The following is an 18,168-nucleotide window of genomic DNA, read 5'->3' on the forward strand; positions in this document are numbered from 1 at the left end:
TAACATATAATTAAACTGCTATGTCACTTGTTAAATAGAATGCTTATTGTCAATGTTTTAATTCTCTGACAAAATAGTACAATATGCATACAATCTCACTACAAGAAATTCTGATTAACAAATGTAACTCAAACTTCATCTGCTTATATCATCTTCGTTGATCATAGGCTTCACAATAGAGTTAACTTTCAAAGCTTTATCTTTCATACCATTCACCGGACCTACGTAGCTTAAATATATGCCAAAACGCATTTTTCCTGCAAACTGCTCGGAAATAGTCCTCAGGGGTTCTGCAGTTTTTTCACCAGTTTGTTGGTCAATACAGATCATGTGACAACGCTGACAGGGACCGTCCACCTGAAAATGATATGAAAAATATGACATTTTTGCAACATATCCCTTCTAGGTTTTTGTACTGAAATCTTACAAAATACCTAACTGAGATTCATAGATAAAAAATAGATTTTAATTTAAAGATTGTACTTACAGAACTGTTTTACGGTTATCGAGCAAAACAACTCTATATTAACGTGTGATTTGTTCACTTACCTTAAATTCATGTTTTCCAATAATAATTCTATGCCATTCCCTTTCCGTTAACTCTACAGCCCTGTCAATTATTAAGTTGCCTCTAAAACGATCTGTCAGATTATCAACAGTGGCTGAGAACATTGGATCTTTGATTCTGCCATGCAGCCACCTAACAGAGGCCTTATTTATTAAAAGGAATTGAGCTTGATTGCATAGTGACAATAACTTTTGTTCACCGTCTGCATTTTTCTTCTGAGGTCTAACATCAGTGGATGATTGCTTAATTAATCTGAGGAATGAGATTCCTAATGCATTTGAAATCCAATCAGACACATCATCTCCGCAGTCATATCCTTTAACCATGTCCATGCAAACTTTGCTGGTACACATACTAGCAAACTTTGTTTTGTTCTCTATAATTGGCTCCAATGGCACAGATATAGATGGTTTACCTGAAAATATCATATTTTATTTTAAGAAACGAAGAATAAATCCGTGAACCAGAATCAAAATTTCGGTAAAGTGTCTAAGAGTGGTTTTGGTCTCTTCAAACACAGTCTTCTACTATTTTAAAAACTAAATTGATTGTAGGTTAAATTACAATATTTATACAAACCTTTAAAATGTAGTATTAAAAGTTTACGTTTCAAATCTATTTCCGGTTTGATCATGCACATCTGTGTACTTTGTTTCTGCGTCAAGCACACTCCATTTTCTCTTATTATCATCCATTCCCTGTCGTATTCGAAACCTTTGAGACCAATTTTCCAACTGGTTTTTATTTTGAATGCTCCGCAAGACTTTATAGGGAATATGGCAATTTCATCCAATATTATATCACTGCTTTCTAAAGGTGTTTCTGGTAATATATCATAACCATTGAAATAAGATCTTTCATTCAATAATTTTATCATTCCTTCTTTGTAGGCTTTTTTCACTGGTTTATATACAGAAAGTTCTTGAAGACAGGTCATTGTACGCTTTGGTTTCTTGAACACTGTCCGTACAAAACATCTACACACCATTAATACTAATTTGTCAACATCATTAAATGTATTATAGTATCCAAATGAGACTCTAATTGCTCCCGTTGGGTTACCATTTATCAAGTCTATTTCATCACCACACTTGTGTCCTGCTTTATACATTTCTTTCATTTCCCTGTTAGACGTATTGAGATGTCTTTGACATGAGCCGGAATTGCAAAAGCAGCCGGTTCTCACATTTATATTAAACAGATCTGCCATGTTTTGAAACTAAAAAAAAATATGGAAATAGTATTAATTCTTAAATGTATATAATTATCATTGGCATCAACAAAAGAAAAAATTACCTCCATAAAACCAACAAAGGATCCATCTTCTCTAAGAAGGTTGAATGTAACAATACCTCCTTGTATTTTTATGTCGGAGAAATCCGAATCCATATAAAGGACAACTGCTTTCTTGCCATTTGGATGGTGAAGCTCATTCAGCTGATTATACAAATCTTTTGCCAAGTAAAACGTGTGATGAGAGATTGTATCCATTATGTGATTATTAATTGTCTTAGGTATCAGTCTATGTAACATATCAAAGCAATGTTTTAAAGCCAAAATTGATAAAAATGGTAATGTTCCATCTTCCATTCTGTAATTTAAAAAAAGCATTTATGGATTGTATACAACAATAACACATTGAAAAAGAAAGTGTTTAACATACCTTTCATGAAGTATTTTCCTTTTGATATGAAAATTTTCTCCACTAATCACAATATCAACAGTTCCACCACCAAAATATCGTTTTTTACATAAAACATCAGCACTGGTATTTTTTACTAAAAGCGCTCCCAAACCAGTTGGGTAGCCAAATATTTTATAAAATGATAAACATACAAAATCCGGTTGCGTTATTGATAAATCTAAATTATTTGTGGGCACATAAGCAGCTGCATCAAGTAGAACATACCAATTGCAGTTCACTTTGCACAAATGTTTCATCAAATATCTATTCAAACATCCATTCTTTATATTTTGTATACAATCTAATGGATATTTAAAGCCATTGAAGTTACTTTTGGCTGGGTATGCCAGTAAGATGTTACCATCAGTTTTACTTTTCTGTCCACTTGGTGCTGGATGATTTTGCTTAATCGACTTGAGAAAATTATCATGAGATATATTAATAACATCTACATTTTTGTCCTCGGCAATTTCTCTCAGACCGAGGACTGATGTATGATTTTCATTGAGATAAACAAATGATCCACATTCAAAGCCTTCTTCTGTGTTCGACGAAAACTCAAATGATTCTACAGTTAATTTCAATGACTGCGTTGCCCCTGATGTGAATATTATTGAATATTTCGATGGATCTGTATGGAAATGGTTTAAAACTAAACAACGAATCTGCTCTATGCAATCTCTTGTGTATTTATCAGTGTGCGGATTCATGTAGACATTGTTTAATAAATCTTCATGAACATGTTGCAGTAATGATTGTGGGTACAAGGCAGCGCCAGCATGCTCCAAATAACATCGTTCTGAAATAAAATAAGATAACAGAGATTCACAAACAATATTGAAACATTTCAATAAAATGTTCAGTGACCTTTTCTGATTTCACATGAAAAACGGTAATAGCATGAATTTAGTTTACATTTGTAGTACACTTTGAAATGATGTAGCTCTTGTTGTTTTCTTAATTAAAAATTTATAACTCTCTTTTATTTATACACAGTATGAACGATACGATATAATTTCTTACCTCCTAATCTATTAAATTCACTTGTGATCGCTTGCATCTGCTCAGAGTCTATGACTCTACTTAAAGTTGTAGTTTCACTCATCGCTACTAAAAATAAAAGTTTAAATTTACTTCAAATGTACTTAAAACGATATAAAATTGATCCAGCTGTAAACATGTATTAGCAATAATGATTATGTTACATCAGACAATCATTTAGTGACCTTGTAATAATTTCACGCTATAGTAAACATCATTCTCGCACAATACTTACTGAAACTCACATACACTTCTAGTTATCTCATAATATATAACTACAAAAGTTCTTAAATATTTACAATTTGATAAGACAAATAACATGGTAACGTTTCTAATGTCATTGTGTGACAGTGACAGTTTTAGCACCCCTTGTGACAACGCAAACACAAAAACAACACAACTCTATAATGGCGCAAGCATTAGAAGGACTGTAGACTAGATGGCGCCAACATAAGTATGGCACAGAAATTAAAATTATGCATTTTAGAAAATAAATAGTGAATTTGTGCTGAATAAATCAGTTCTATTTTCCAATCTTTACAAAAACATGAGCAAATATAAATTTAAGAAGGTTATGCCTTCACATTTTTAGGCGCTTGTACTATCACTCTTTAGCATAGATGAATTTATAATCACACAAGGTAACATGATTGTGATATTGATTATTAATTAAGTTTTTTTTCTTTTATGTAATGAAAGGTAATCCATTTGTACATTGATTCCAGACACTGTCATTGGATTTGTCATCGCCTATCTAGAATGTAATATGCCTCACAACAAAGTTACCCACGCAGTTACCTGATATCTCTGTGGACTGTAGACTTAATAATGTTATATCCCTTTGGATGTGACGCCTATAATGTATATAAATATTAAATTGTATTTTTTAAAATATCAAAATTAAATCGTGTTTAGCAAATCCTGTGTAATATTTTATCTTCACACAAATGTACGTTACCAAATAAAATATATAAATATAATTCACTATTTAAACTTGCACATCCACATGCAAACGCACGGTACATAAAATACAAATATTTTAATACCTTTGTTTGAAATTAAAGTTAAAAAAAAAGATTCTTGAGAAGATGGAGATATCCTGCTGAAAGCAATTGAAAATTGACATATAAACAGACAAGATAAAGCTTAATCGAAGCGGAATATTTATATAGCAGCTAAAAATAAAATGTTAACGTATACTGATTTATCTTCTTAGATTAATGTAGCACTTTATGTAATTTCGAAGAAAGCCTATTTACTTTGTAATGAAATATTTAAGTCAGAAGAGATATTTTAAAAAGCCTTGCCTTTATATTATCATCTTAAGAATATATGACATGGTCTTTAAAACTAAAAGGCTCGTAATTAATGTAGTAATGTCTAAAGAGGCATACGCCCGGCCACCTTCGGAAGCACCGCCTTACTAAATTGCGTTACGGCAATTTAATTATTGCTTTTATGGAGGGCTTTTAGTAGCTTTTAGTAGCAAGCGGGCGACATGATCGACTCTTCTTAAGTGAATTGACATCCACGATAGAGGGAGCCCCTTTCACTACTTTGCCCCGCCAATTGTTTCACTTTAGTGTTTCGATAAGACACCGCCACAGATCTAGGAGTCCATTCAAAACTATTAATTTAAATGTCGAAATAAAAATACTTTTAAAGCACTTATGGAGTAAAAGCTAAAACTTTTAAAAGTATTGAAATTGCTCTTAAGCATTACCTTCTATTTTTTTAAAATACTAATACTAAAATGGACTGTTTTGAAGGCATTGACTAATATGTATAATTATAATGACATTAAAAAATGTACTCACATAAGAACTTCGATCCAATTAAATTTAAAGAATAAATGTTGAGATGAACCACATGGACCTCTTGTCCACTAGCAAACAGTCGACTGAGAAAAGCCAGTGAAAAAAATGTAAGCTAACAAAAATATCTTACCTGTATTTCGCGGGCAATCCTCACCAATTGTTTCTGAAAAAACAATAGATTATTTAATTTTGATTTCAATTGATGACCGAACATGTTTTGATTAGGACAAAAACTTTTCAATAACACAAGGTCATCCGTAACATTCAGTAAATTTTGAATGAAAACATAAATTAGTTAAAATAAAAAAGTCAAAGACGTGCTTTTTACTTAAGTATCTTTAGGACTTACTATCGTTGTTGCTGTCGCCAGGGACTTCGACCGCGGGAAATTAAAAAAGAATATAGTAAGTAGCCTAGGTGTTCTTTTCGACTATGTTCTACATATGTGCCTAATTTCATAGTAACGAATATCCAGCCTGCATCTGCTTATACACCCAAACGTTCGCATTTATAATATTAGTAAGATAATTAAATACTTAACAAATTTATTTTTTGTAAACATTTGAACGTTTTTTTTCTTTTTATATACGTTACTTACCTTCGAACTTATTTCCCATTTTTTAACAAAAATGTCACACGCTTCTACGTTTTTGACTTAGCATTTCTAAAAATCGAATCAATGCTCGAATCGATTCACAAACGTAGCAGAGCATAAAAGTGATATTATTTTAAGTTATTTTCCATCCATAGCTTTTAAAGGTTTGTCATTTTAACCTTCCTTAGGAATAAACAAATATATCGAGTTACGAAAACGATTGCATTAATTGTATGTACATATATGCATAGAGATCAGGTTGGGCCCTACTAAACCTTTTTGAATCAATTACTTGTTAATTCTCTAGGTTAACTACTAGTTTAAACATTGACTAATTAAATATTTAATTTAATCAATATAAATGTTTTGTAATACGATATTGAAGGATTTGTTTGTTTATAATATCGTTTTCTTTTTTAACGTAGGATTAAACTAAATACTTACTTATGGGGTGACTTGTCTTCGAAAGCTTTAGTATGAAATATTGTTATCGTAATATTGTTGCTATTTTTATTACAATTAAATACTTGACAACACTACTATTATTAGTTATAATATAAAACACAATTTATTAATTACCCAGATTGATAGTAAAAATGCATTATTTTGCCCAAACAACGTTAAACATTATAAAATATGTTACGTAAAATTAATGATGTCGCAAACTTTAATTAATAACACAATTAGTATCCATTATTATTACGTACAACGGAAATCAACTAAATTGCCGTGAATTTGATGTGTAATTCGGTCGGATCGGCACTAGTAACTGTCTATATCGGCACCTATTGTTCCCTTACCTCTTGTTCCTGTATAAGTTCTAATAGTCTGCAGCTTCCTGGCCTGTCTCGTGCGACTCCGGGCGCATCCAGGCATTGTGCTTGGCCGACGGCGATAACGTATTTAACCAGTTATTGATTTAACGCATCACATAACCTATACAGTACTGTGAATAACACAACATACATAACAAATACCTACAATATCACTACCTAATGTAGCTTATAAATCCATCTAACCCAAGTTGCACCGTGCGGAAAAAGGAAAAAATGCAATGCGAAAGAAAAAAAAAACAAAAACGTGTAGAAATACAAATTAGAATTGCACGCACTCGATGATCGATTGTAAGATAGTAAGAAATTTCGTATCACATACGTACATTTTATCGAAAATATCAGGAGAAAATCCAAATACGACATACACTTGTGAAACTAAATTAATTATTAAGACTAACCTTTAATTATTAAAATCCAAATGATCTTATTTTATCACAAACGACAAATGAGCTCAGATTCCGTAATCACCTTTCATTTATAGATTGATATGTGACGTTCCATTCATTATTATAGACATTATTCAAGTACTTGTTAAAACCAGCAAACAATAGTAAATTCTTTTCATATATGTTCACCGGTAACGCTTGTATACATCAATGAGGTAATTGGTTCGTTCCAATATTTTTTTCGTCGTCGAAACGATTGTTTATAAACCAAACAAACAGTTTTCGATTCAGTTTAAAAAACAATATTAAATTTCGGATGTTCGTAAGTTAAATATAAGCAACGCTAATTCGAAACATTTCCAGTAAATTCGACTTACGTATTTATTGTTTGTTAAATTGACATAATTTCATTTTACCTTAAAATTCAAATAAGATACAAGAACGATCCGTGTCTTTAATAGGTGCGAGAACAAACAAAACATATTAGGTAATATTTGCATGTGGCTACGTTTGAGTAAAGCGTAATCGTTAATTTGATAATAATCTTTAAATCTTCATTCTTGTAGGATGTCACGTGATATCTTGAAATCAACAGAGAAGAGATCTTACTTCTTACTGATATTATATATGCGAATGTTTAGATGGATGGATGTTTGTTTGACTGTCCAAAACGGCTGAACGGATCTTGATGAAATTTGGCATACATATAGTCTGGAAGAACATATAGGCCACCAATTGTTTTTTTTTATAATTCCCGCAGACGAAGTCGTGGGGGATAGCTAGTATTATTTTAAAACCTCTGACATTAAAATTTTGCATATGTTATTCGTACATGCCGTGAATTATTTTATCTCTAGCGCGAACAGAATTGAGGGATATAAAATTGTTTGGAAAAGCGCCAAATAAACACATGCGTGTTTTAAATTGACCATGTATGTATTATTCGTAACGCATACCTTGTTAAATTGTTCAATGACATATTGGTAACTACAAACATATTATGAATGTTACTGTCCTAGAGAATTATTATGATATAGAAAAAATAAATAATGCAACTTTACATTAAAAAAATGTTGGTATGTTGTAATGAATTTAACAATGATTTATTAAAACAATAGACATTCTTTATTGTACATATAAACTTGGTGATCACAAGTAATATGTAGGACATACATACGTTAGGTGTCGGTGGCGCAGTTGTTAAGCGCTTGACCGTACCGGACTGAAGTTGTCAGTTCGATCGAAGTTGTAGCAATTTATTGTTCGATCTCCGAATTTTATATGTACATCTATCCAAAGTTGTTTCGGTTAATGAAAATAAGTTAAAGAAGTTTAATGCAACCTAATAAGGGTAGGACCCGTGCCCGTCGATTGCGACATATATTGAACTGACGGCATACGTTTGAGTGATACCAAACATAAGTTCAAACACTAAGATTAGTCGTAATGTGCATTTTATTGCAAATATCTTATGATTTTATCGCCTTGTCTAGTTAATTATGTATCAGTAAATGTCGAAAATAAAGGTATCATGGCGTCAGTTTTAACGATTTGAATTGCATATTGTAAAGAATAAAAAGAAGTAAAAGTGAAGAAGATGATTAAATGCCTTTATATTTGAACATCTTTATTTATCTCCAAAAACAAAATAGTCTGGCTAGAAAATCATCGGTTACGTGAATAAAGAAAACAGTTAATTTTGTTTCGTTAATCACGGGTTATTGTGCCGCTTTACCGGTTACATATGACAACATCGGACAAAAACGTGTTATACAACTACGGCAATGAAAAGTTAAGGTCACAATTAAAATGCAAAACTTACGAGGTTGTTCCTTCCTTCCTTATCTAGTAAATGTTAAAAAATAGCTCTTTCGGCTATAAACATGCTAATTTTGGATCGCATTGCATCTAAATATTTATATTGAATTCTTCAACGATAAGTACTTTTAAATTTAAGCTTAACTATATCAACAAAATTATATAGGTTTTGTTGCTCCACAAAAACTACTGAATAACCTTTAATCTATTATACAATAACAATTTTTTGTTGTTTTTTTTATGCGTGTATATTAAAGAAAAAAATATAAGCAACATTTTTAATATTTATAACTGTATTTTTTTAAATAAATAATTTATGAATGCTGCACAAAAAAGTCTGAAAATTACGTAATCAAAGTCGCGGAAGGGATTAAATGCGTTGAGTGGTTCAGGATATCGATATAACTAGGTCAATGTTTGCCAATTTATTAATTAATAATCTTTTATTTTATAATATTTATTTAAAAACAACCTTGATCCGTACAAGGCGTTTGCGAAAAAAAAACTAAATATTTAGCAGTTTCCTTATTTGCAGAGGTCATTGTCTAGTAAAACTCGTTTATGAGCTTATAAAAATCAAGTTATAAATACACACCCATGCATACTAGTCTAGGTCTAATTATAGAGACATACCATCTAGACATGGATATGCCAGTCAACTACAAATTGATTAGTAATAAAGTCTTAATACGGTTATACTTATAAGGTTTTACGAGGAAGTACTAGGTCAGTATAGGCGCATTAATTAAAAGAGTTTGCGAGGTGCTATGACAGGATGGAGGAGTCACTTAGTGGTTGGAAGCAAAGAGGCTTTCTTTCTCTTTTTTTTCCGCTCTATTCTTCCAAAAACTCGGAAAGCATTAACGGATAGAGTTGGAACATTACACGAACAATCAACTTTATTAGTTGAAAAAATGCAGAAAGTCAAGGCTAGTTCTTAATTGTCCTTTTGAAATGTGACATCAAACTGTTAAAATATTTAGTAGTATTTTACTGTTAGTCATTAACGTATTACGTAATGTATATAATATGGAGGCGTTTGGCTTCTTAAGTTGCTATTGCATTTAATATTTTTCTTATTTACATGGCATTGGTTCCGGAGCGTGTCAATATCACTGAAGGCGCGTTTCTGTCGAGTCGTATTTTGTAACGATGGAATTCGGATGTGTGATTATTATCAATAGTGTATTGTTGTTATTAGTGAGTGACAGTGACAGTCATGAAATCAAAATTAAAGATTTCAGTGAATCAGAAATTTATTTAGATTCTATGCAATTAATATCTAAATCTAAGTACCCTGTTGAGAAACATTTTGTGACAACAGAAGATGGATATGTGTTGACATTGTTTCGTATACCTGGACAAGGACCACCAGTATTACTAGTGCACGGGATAGGCGATAGCTCTGACTCTTGGCTGGTGCTTGGACCGAACAAGTCGCTAGCATATCGCCTAGCCGATAACCAATTTGATGTCTGGTTGTTCAATTCTAGAGGAAATAAGTACAGTAAGAAACACATCAATAAAATATCGCAAAATAAATATTGGGACTTTAGTTTCGAAGAAATGGGATCAAAAGATTTACCAGCAACTATAGATTACATTTTATCTAAAACATCACAATCTAAATTATCGTATGTAGGATTTTCTCAAGGTACGACAATATTTTTTGTATTATGCAGCATGAGACCTTCGTATAATGATAAAATCAAACAAGCGATTTTGCTAGCGCCAGTTGCTACTATAAATAATATTCAAAGTCCTCTTATATCGCTCTATGCAAATATTTATGACAAATTGACATTTTTGGCTGAAGCAGGAGTCAACGAAGTATTTCCTTCCAATGTGCTTGTCAGTACGTATCATGCTAAGGTATGCAATTTGAGGTCCCCATTGAGGTTCTTCTGTGGATTAGAATACTATTTAAATTTCGGCTTAAAAGAATTGGATAGACTGCCGGATTCCAGGCTCCCTATTATAACCAGTCATATTCCTGCTGGAGGTTCGGCAAAAACATTTTTGCACTTTTTGCAAGGTTATGTTTTTAAGAGTTTTTGTCGATACAACTACGGAGTGAAAAAGAATATAGCCGTTTACAACTCCTCTACACCGCCAGTTTACGATTTATCATCCATCAGTGCACCAGTTACCTTAGTGGTCAGTGAAAGTGATTGGATTAGTACTATAAAAGACGCCAGATTAATCCAGAATAATTTAAAAAATGTTGTAAGAAACATAGTTATCAATACAACATTAGATTTTACACATTTAGAATTTGTCTACGGAGAAAGAGTTAATTCTGTTATAAACGACCCTATCATAAGGTTAATGAAAAGTTTTTAATTTATTATCCTTACTTGTTTAGACTGATTATTGTTTAAGTCAATAAAGGTTTGTGTAAATGTTAGTATTTCGTCTCTAGTTTATTATTACACGAGGAGGTATCATAAAACATACACAAAACTGTGTAGAAATGTTTATTTTAGGTTATATATAATCTAAACATTGCTTAGTGTAGTAAAAATAATATTCTTTAATTGTTATGTAATAAATAAGAATGTAAATAGTAAATAGAACTCGTTTCTAGTTATAAGTGCATAACTTTGTAATACTATCAACACAATGTATATAATTATACAATGTATGTATAATAAATATAAACAAATTAAAGAATGGTAATAAATATTATAGGAAACATGAAGTCAGCTAATCATAGTCATAAGGTCATACAACAGAATACAAATATGTATTTTTTGTAATTAAAGCTGGTTTGTTTTGATGTACTGACACGGTTGTAAATATTTGTTTTACAATTAATTATTTTAAGATATTTAGCCATATCAAATTATTAACATAGTATTTGATACGCCAATTGATACTATAAACAATAAAATATTTTTTGGTAATGTTTAAATTGAAGGTAAAAAAACACTTTTCACAATTGGGACACTTTTCCAATGTTTCAATTTTATTTTACAATTTTGAGATACTTTTTGGAAAATTATATATTTAGTTAGTTATTAAACAGAATTCTGGATATAGGCTTCTGCAATAATAGGCCAAAGAGATCGACTACATGCAATGGTTTTTTGTAACCTTCACCCGACCGTAGAACCGATAAGCTATGAAGGTTCCATCCGTCAGATAAATTGACCGAACTAGAATAAATTGTGGTAAAAACATTATGATGCGGTAAGTGAACACAGATGACTTAATTTTTTTCTTCATTTAAATATTTGCAGATTATTTAAAACTAGCTATCGCCCGCGACTACGTCCGCGCGAAATTTAAAAATAACTTAATTAGTAGCCTGTGTTCTTCCAGATTGAGTTTTACATCTATATGTCAAATTTCAGAAAAATGCCTGCAGCCGTTCTGGAGATACCTTCAAACAAACATCCATCTAAGCATTCGCAATTATAATATTAGTAAGAAAAGTAAAATAATAAGATTAACTATCATTTTCTAATGACATTTGAAATATAATATTGTCTTTTGTTTAAAAATATACTAATGTCATCCCTCTTTATTCTTTATAAGAACTGTGACACAAATACGAGATACGATCAAAAGTCATACAGATGTTGTGAGAAAAGACACGTGCTCGTGTCTTTTTACCTGATGCAAGGTTATGTTTAATTAATAATACTATTGTTTAGATTTAGTTAATGTAAACTAGCGCGTAAAATAGCGATAGAATAATAACCTATTGTGATCTTTTGTTATTGAAATTAAATGAATTTATACGCTATTCGGCTTTTTACATATTTTAGTAATTTATATTAGAGATTAAATTTTTTATGTGTTGTAATAACAGAAAAATAAAAGGGTCTATGAAACCTTGAACGCGGTAGAAGTTATAGTACGTTAGATTTTTACTTTAATATTTAATCGATTGTTTATATTGTTTAGTTTAGCCTAATGGTTAAGGGTACGGATTTCCGATCACGAATTATTGTTGTAAACCATATCCTAGCTCAAGCCTAGAGCTTAGTTGGAATGGTAAAAGAAATATTAGTAAATTTCCAAAAAAAATAAACTTCTAACATTAAAAAAAACTTGTGAAACAGTTTTATTATTATCTACATATTTTAGTACCATAAGTAAACAATTATTATTGCTATTTAAAAACATAATTAGGTGAAATTCGGGTTATTGAATCAGTATGGGATAATTGTTAGTTTAGATTGTAATCTGTTTATAAATGTTCTAGTCGTTGTTAACAATAAACTTATTAACCGTTTTTTTATTATTATTTTAGAATAAGAATAGATTTAGTGTGAAGGATTCTAATTTGTTATATTTATTTTACCATTTCTCTTATCTATGCCAATAAACCGTGATTTTCTTAATTTTCTTTTCTCCGTACTTTTACTGTGTACAACCCCTGTTTTTAATTTATTTCCTAACTGTAAAATAAATAGTAAAGTAAAGGACTCTCTGCTCTAGCAAGCCAATCTCTTTACGGCTCTTAACCTTTGCTATTGTTTAAACTTCGTTCAACATACAGAACAAGATACTATTCTGTTTGGAATTCTGGTTCACTTATCATAATGTTCGTAAGGAAATTTTGTTATATGGTAGTTGTAGCTGTACGGGCTTAGTTGTGTCAATAATATTTATAAAACAGAGAATCGTAGTCAATTAAAGCCGGCAAACGAAACCAACGTGGCGTTGGTTCGAAAAGCAATATTTATATCGTTATATCGGATGAGCGGGCGTAATTGAAAAGCGACGTTCGCAGCGCTCGACTCGACGTACAAAAACTGAACGTAAAACAAACAGAAAGGTAGGCAGGGGCAGACGGCTACATTCACCGCTGGGCCAAAAATTAAAAAACTCCAACTGTCCGGGCCGGTGTCGTGAGCAGGCGTCCATTTCGAATTGCCTCTCTACACTCAATTAAACGTTGAAAACACTCTACTTTGTCCGCGTAATGAACGTTGTCGGGGCGCACACTCACCTACGTCATCCCGCTCCTGTACTGCCCTTGCAATTAAATTAAAACAATACCCCGACCTGATTAAACCAGGTGCTAACAAATAAAATAGAGGCAAATATACCTTTAATACATTTTATTGTTAAAAGATTTGTTCTTCTATGGAACTGGTACCCTTTCGTTTTATCTACGTCATCATATAGTATCTGCTCCTCAATGAATGTGAATGTTAAGGTCCCAATATGTAATTCATTACTCAATCACCTCCAATCAAATAGTTAATATTTAATTATGTTAATTAAATTTGAGATCGTTTTTATTAATTCTTAGTTACTACGAGACAAAAAGCACGTAGGCAATAGTAACCTCAATATTAATATTCTTACAGGGAAATATAAATATGCATAATTAACGTAACATATAAATTCATCTAAAAATACGTGTTTGATTTCGCAACTGATACCCTTTTCAGAAGAGCCTTGCTTCTGTTTCAATATTTAACCTCAATAACAAAGTCTTTTCATTGAGGTAAAATTCAAACGCCAATATATAAATAGAAAAGTTTTATATGAAGTTGAGTCGGGAATACGTCGGTTACACAACAATAGCACAAAGCGAGGATCAGACACCTATAGAATATTTACCTGCGCGACGCTCGGTCTGTCTGTGTGTCTGTCTGTCGCCGGGAACGATGCGATGCCGTGTCGATTTGTCGGCAGGCTTTATTTCCGCCTGTCGCGTGGAAATGCGATAGCGGTTATATTTTATTTCCAATATTTCAGTAATCGAAATAGAAACACGGCTCTCGGTTTTGTGAAACATGTCTGCCAACTGAAATAAGCGGACGGCCTGTGCGGGTTTTTGCTTTGTAGATAGCTAATATTTTCCATTCACCAGGATAACATTTTCACGTTCTGTCTTTGTTGAATATCGCTTTTGGTTGTATATTTTTATCTAGTGTTTCGAAGTGATGACTATCGTTGAGAATTAATTGCTTGGTATGAAAACTGAAATCTGACATTCTAATTTCTTTTACATTTTATTAATTTTCATTGTCAAAATTCTTTATGGTAGATTTGCAGTTAAGAGATTATTGTTAAGGGTACGGATTTCCGATCACGAGGTCGGGGTTCGAATCCCGCCGTTCGACTATTGTCGTAAACCATATCCTAGCACAAGCCTAGAGCTTAGTTGGAATGGTAAAAGACATTTTAGTAAATTTACAAAAAAAAATATTTAAAAAAAAATTCTTTCCTTTCTGCAGTTACGTTATGAAACGTGTTATTTATATTTCTTCCAGAACGTTAAAGTCTTTGTTTGTGCAATGTTAATAAATTTCGATTTTCAATTGTTCATTTCCATTCACCGTAAAATTACTTTATCCTGATACTTATCGTTCTCATTGTTTTTTAAAAGATAAAATAAGGGATGATGTGCCGAAACCCAAATTGTGGTAGATTAACAAAAAAATAACAAATCCTGTTACGAAACGATGAAACGAGTTATTATTTTGCAACTCAAATTTAAATTGAACTGTCAAATGCCAGTGTGGGGCAGAAATGTAGGGAAGCACACACGAATGAAGGCTGCCGAAAAATAATGACAGGCGCTCGTGTCGCGCGCCTCGGTCCGTCCGTAGATTAGATTCCCCCCAGTGGTTTGACGAAGGTCAGTTTACCACAGGATGTTAAAATTGCGTAGAGGATATTTAGTTTTTGGCATTTTGAATAACATGGAAAACGTTTGCAAACAAAGTTACTAAAACAATCATACTTTATAATACAATTGGATATTTCTTTTATTTACCTGTAAAATATAAAATGTTAAAGTTTTGTAGTAAAGTAATTGATATGATTTCATTTGATTATACTCAAATAATTGCACAATATAAAATCAGGATAAATAATATTTAAAAGCGTCAATAGCCTAATGGTTAAGGGTACGGATTTTCGACCACACGTTCGAGAGTTCGGATCCCGCCATTCGACTATTGGCGTAAACCATCTCCTAACACAACTAGAGCTTAGTTGGAATGGTACAAGAAACATTAGTAAACTAATAAAAAATTGCTAATATCTTATATCTTTAAATGAGCAATTCTTGTATATATATATATATATATTTAGAAACTCGGAATCGGCTCCAACGATTTTTATAAAATTTAGTATACAGGGAGTTTCGGAGGCGATAAATCGATCAAGCTAGGAATCATTTTTAGAAAATGTCATTTTATTTGTGTTTTATCGATAATCAACTTCAACATAAACTTAACTTTTTCTATCGGTAAGATCGAAAAATATTATTCATATTTCATCATTTTATTAGTAATTCGTACTTAAATATAATTTCCAAAAAACACAATTTAAAAAAAAATACCGAGCAAAGCTTGGTCATCCTGATTTTTTTATATTAAAGAAATACATACATCACTATCTAATAGCCTTTATAAAATACCTAGCAAATAACCTTATTAATGTGGACTAAGGAAAGGTTGCGTATTTTTTTAAGTTTAAGCAAAAAATTATACCACAAGCGGTGGATATGTTAACAAAGTTCATGTCAGTGGGCCGATGGTGTTATTAAAAGATACTTTGTTCAATAAAACGTTCTAATTTACTAACGCGATCACTCGACCCAGCGATCCTATGGGTCTTTCACCTAATTACCCTTTTCACTGGACTGATCAACTTCAAAGTACCATAAATAAAACCGCCCGCTCTATTGAGCCGATATGTTTACTCGAGTGTTTAACCTACTCTGTGCATTCAGGGTAAAATTTTAAAAGGCCCACATAATCTTCATGTTTATACAACGGCGTAGTACTGAATAAATCAATTTGAGTGCCTCCCAACCGTATTGGACAACAAAGTAATTGTTTTAAAAGCTATTTGCACTCATGTCCAATAACCACTCCGTAGTGTTGATGCGATAAAAGATTGACCGGTAACAATGGCTCCAAAATGTTTTCACCTAAATTATTTTCAACCACGAAATCTTTTTCGTACAAAATATCGGACAGAATTCAATTAAGCGTACACTATTTTGGCTTTCAGTTTTGAAAACAAATAGTATTTTTCGCGTTGTGTAGGTAAATGTGTTTAAATAATTTTATTTCCACAAATATAAATCTCTGTTTTAATAAATCGATGAAGGTTGCATCATATTTTGAAATTAAATTTAAAGATTATTTTATTTATAATAATTAAAAAGAAATAACACTTACTTTTTAAGAATACAAACATTTTAATAATAATCAAGTACATTGTGAAACAAGATTTGTGACTTTTTTATTAAAGGAAGTTTGCTATTTTTATTTGGAAGGATTTATAACTTTATTGAACTCCTATTTGGTGCTCATAGCACTGTCGTCAATGGCGATCGCATTTTCCTTGAAAATAAGATTTTATGTGTATTTTAAAATAATTTTAAGATGTACTCTTATACAGTATAGGTTAAAAGCCATACAATGATCGCAGCGTTAAGTGAGGTGCAAGGAGGCATAAGCCAAGCACGTTCATGAATTATTAAAAGCTACGGCTACCGATAGACAGGAGCTATACTTCTAGTTTCATTATTGAGAACGCCTTGAGGGCTCTGAAGTTTACTAAGTATGTCTTTTTCAACATCATGTAACAGATTTTGTATAAAGTGCTTTTAATCTTGCATAATTATAACACACAAACACAAAAATAATACTAAATACCTAATAAGATCTATTATTCTAAAATAAATTAACATTATTATCTTTAAATACTTTTTAATAGTCCTCTTTCTATGCATGTTTAGTCAACTAACTAATCTGTAGCCTATCACTATTTTATAACTTTTGATTGCAATTCCGATAATTTTTGTAGCGGAGACAAAGAAAGGGTTAAAAAACAAAGCCTTTTTAATTGAAATGGATTAAAAAGCTATTATTTTTGTCTATAAAGAGTTTACAATTTTATTAAAATTTTTGAACAGCAACACCGTTAAGCTTTTCATTGTACGTTTATTTGTTTCGCACATGGGAACATGACAAGGGCGGTCCCGGTGCGAGCGTGTTTGCACGGCAACGTTATTGGAGACTAGCTTTCAATAAAAACATTGCCAAATTAAAATGCTGATATAAAACAACAGCTTTTAAAACCGTATACGTAATGAAAAGGTGACACAGAAATAGGTGCAGCAAAAAGAGATATAATTTTTTATGTACTACACATACAATACTAAAACAAATAAGAAAGTATTACTCTACTAAAAACTAAACCCAGTTTTAATGTTTCTGATATATTACCACCAATATTAGATTTAAATTTCTAACAATTTTTGCTATTCAGATAAGTATCAAAGTTATTGCATGTAGCTGAAATGCGTATGCTAAGATGGATGTGTGGTGTGACAAGGAAGGATAAAGTTAAAAATGTGTATATTAGAGGAAGTTTGAAAGTAGCGCCAGTGATCGAGGAATTGAGGAGTAAAAGATTAGCGTGGTTTGGACATGT

General features: G+C 31.7%; 2 protein-coding genes across 6 annotated transcripts in view; one reads left to right on the forward strand and one right to left on the reverse strand.

The window, feature by feature from the left end:
• Positions 1–23: 23 nt before the first annotated feature.
• The window catches only part of mal (molybdenum cofactor sulfurase), a 22,135-nt gene continuing 3,990 nt past the window's right edge, over positions 24–18,168 (reverse strand). Inside the window, exons 2-8 of one of the 5 annotated variants that reach the window (XM_013309568.1) lie at positions 5,241–5,273; positions 3,276–3,359; positions 2,232–3,051; positions 1,865–2,159; positions 1,148–1,787; positions 550–983; positions 24–357 (exon numbers count right to left, since the gene is read on the reverse strand). In XM_013309568.1, coding sequence (XP_013165022.1) covers positions 136–357; positions 550–983; positions 1,148–1,787; positions 1,865–2,159; positions 2,232–3,051; positions 3,276–3,357 — 2,493 coding nt within the window. In that variant the 5' untranslated portion in view covers positions 3,358–3,359; positions 5,241–5,273 and the 3' untranslated portion in view covers positions 24–135. Of the gene's footprint in view, positions 358–549; positions 984–1,147; positions 1,788–1,864; positions 2,160–2,231; positions 3,052–3,275; positions 3,363–3,478; positions 3,988–5,240; positions 5,274–18,168 lie in introns of those variants that run through there. The other 4 variants (XM_013309569.1, XM_013309566.1, XM_013309567.1 and 1 more) reach the window with 4 other exon arrangements.
• LOC106115918 (lipase 3-like) lies at positions 9,666–11,192 on the forward strand. The gene has a single exon (XM_013309570.1). It carries the CDS (start codon positions 9,898–9,900, stop codon positions 11,086–11,088), a length of 1,191 nt encoding a protein of 396 aa, XP_013165024.1. The 5' UTR covers positions 9,666–9,897; the 3' UTR covers positions 11,089–11,192.

The sequence above is a fragment of the Papilio xuthus genome, unplaced genomic scaffold, assembly GCF_000836235.2.
Source record: "Papilio xuthus unplaced genomic scaffold, Pxut_1.1 DF827777.1, whole genome shotgun sequence".
In the NCBI taxonomy this organism is placed as follows: Eukaryota; Metazoa; Arthropoda; class Insecta; order Lepidoptera; family Papilionidae; genus Papilio; species Papilio xuthus.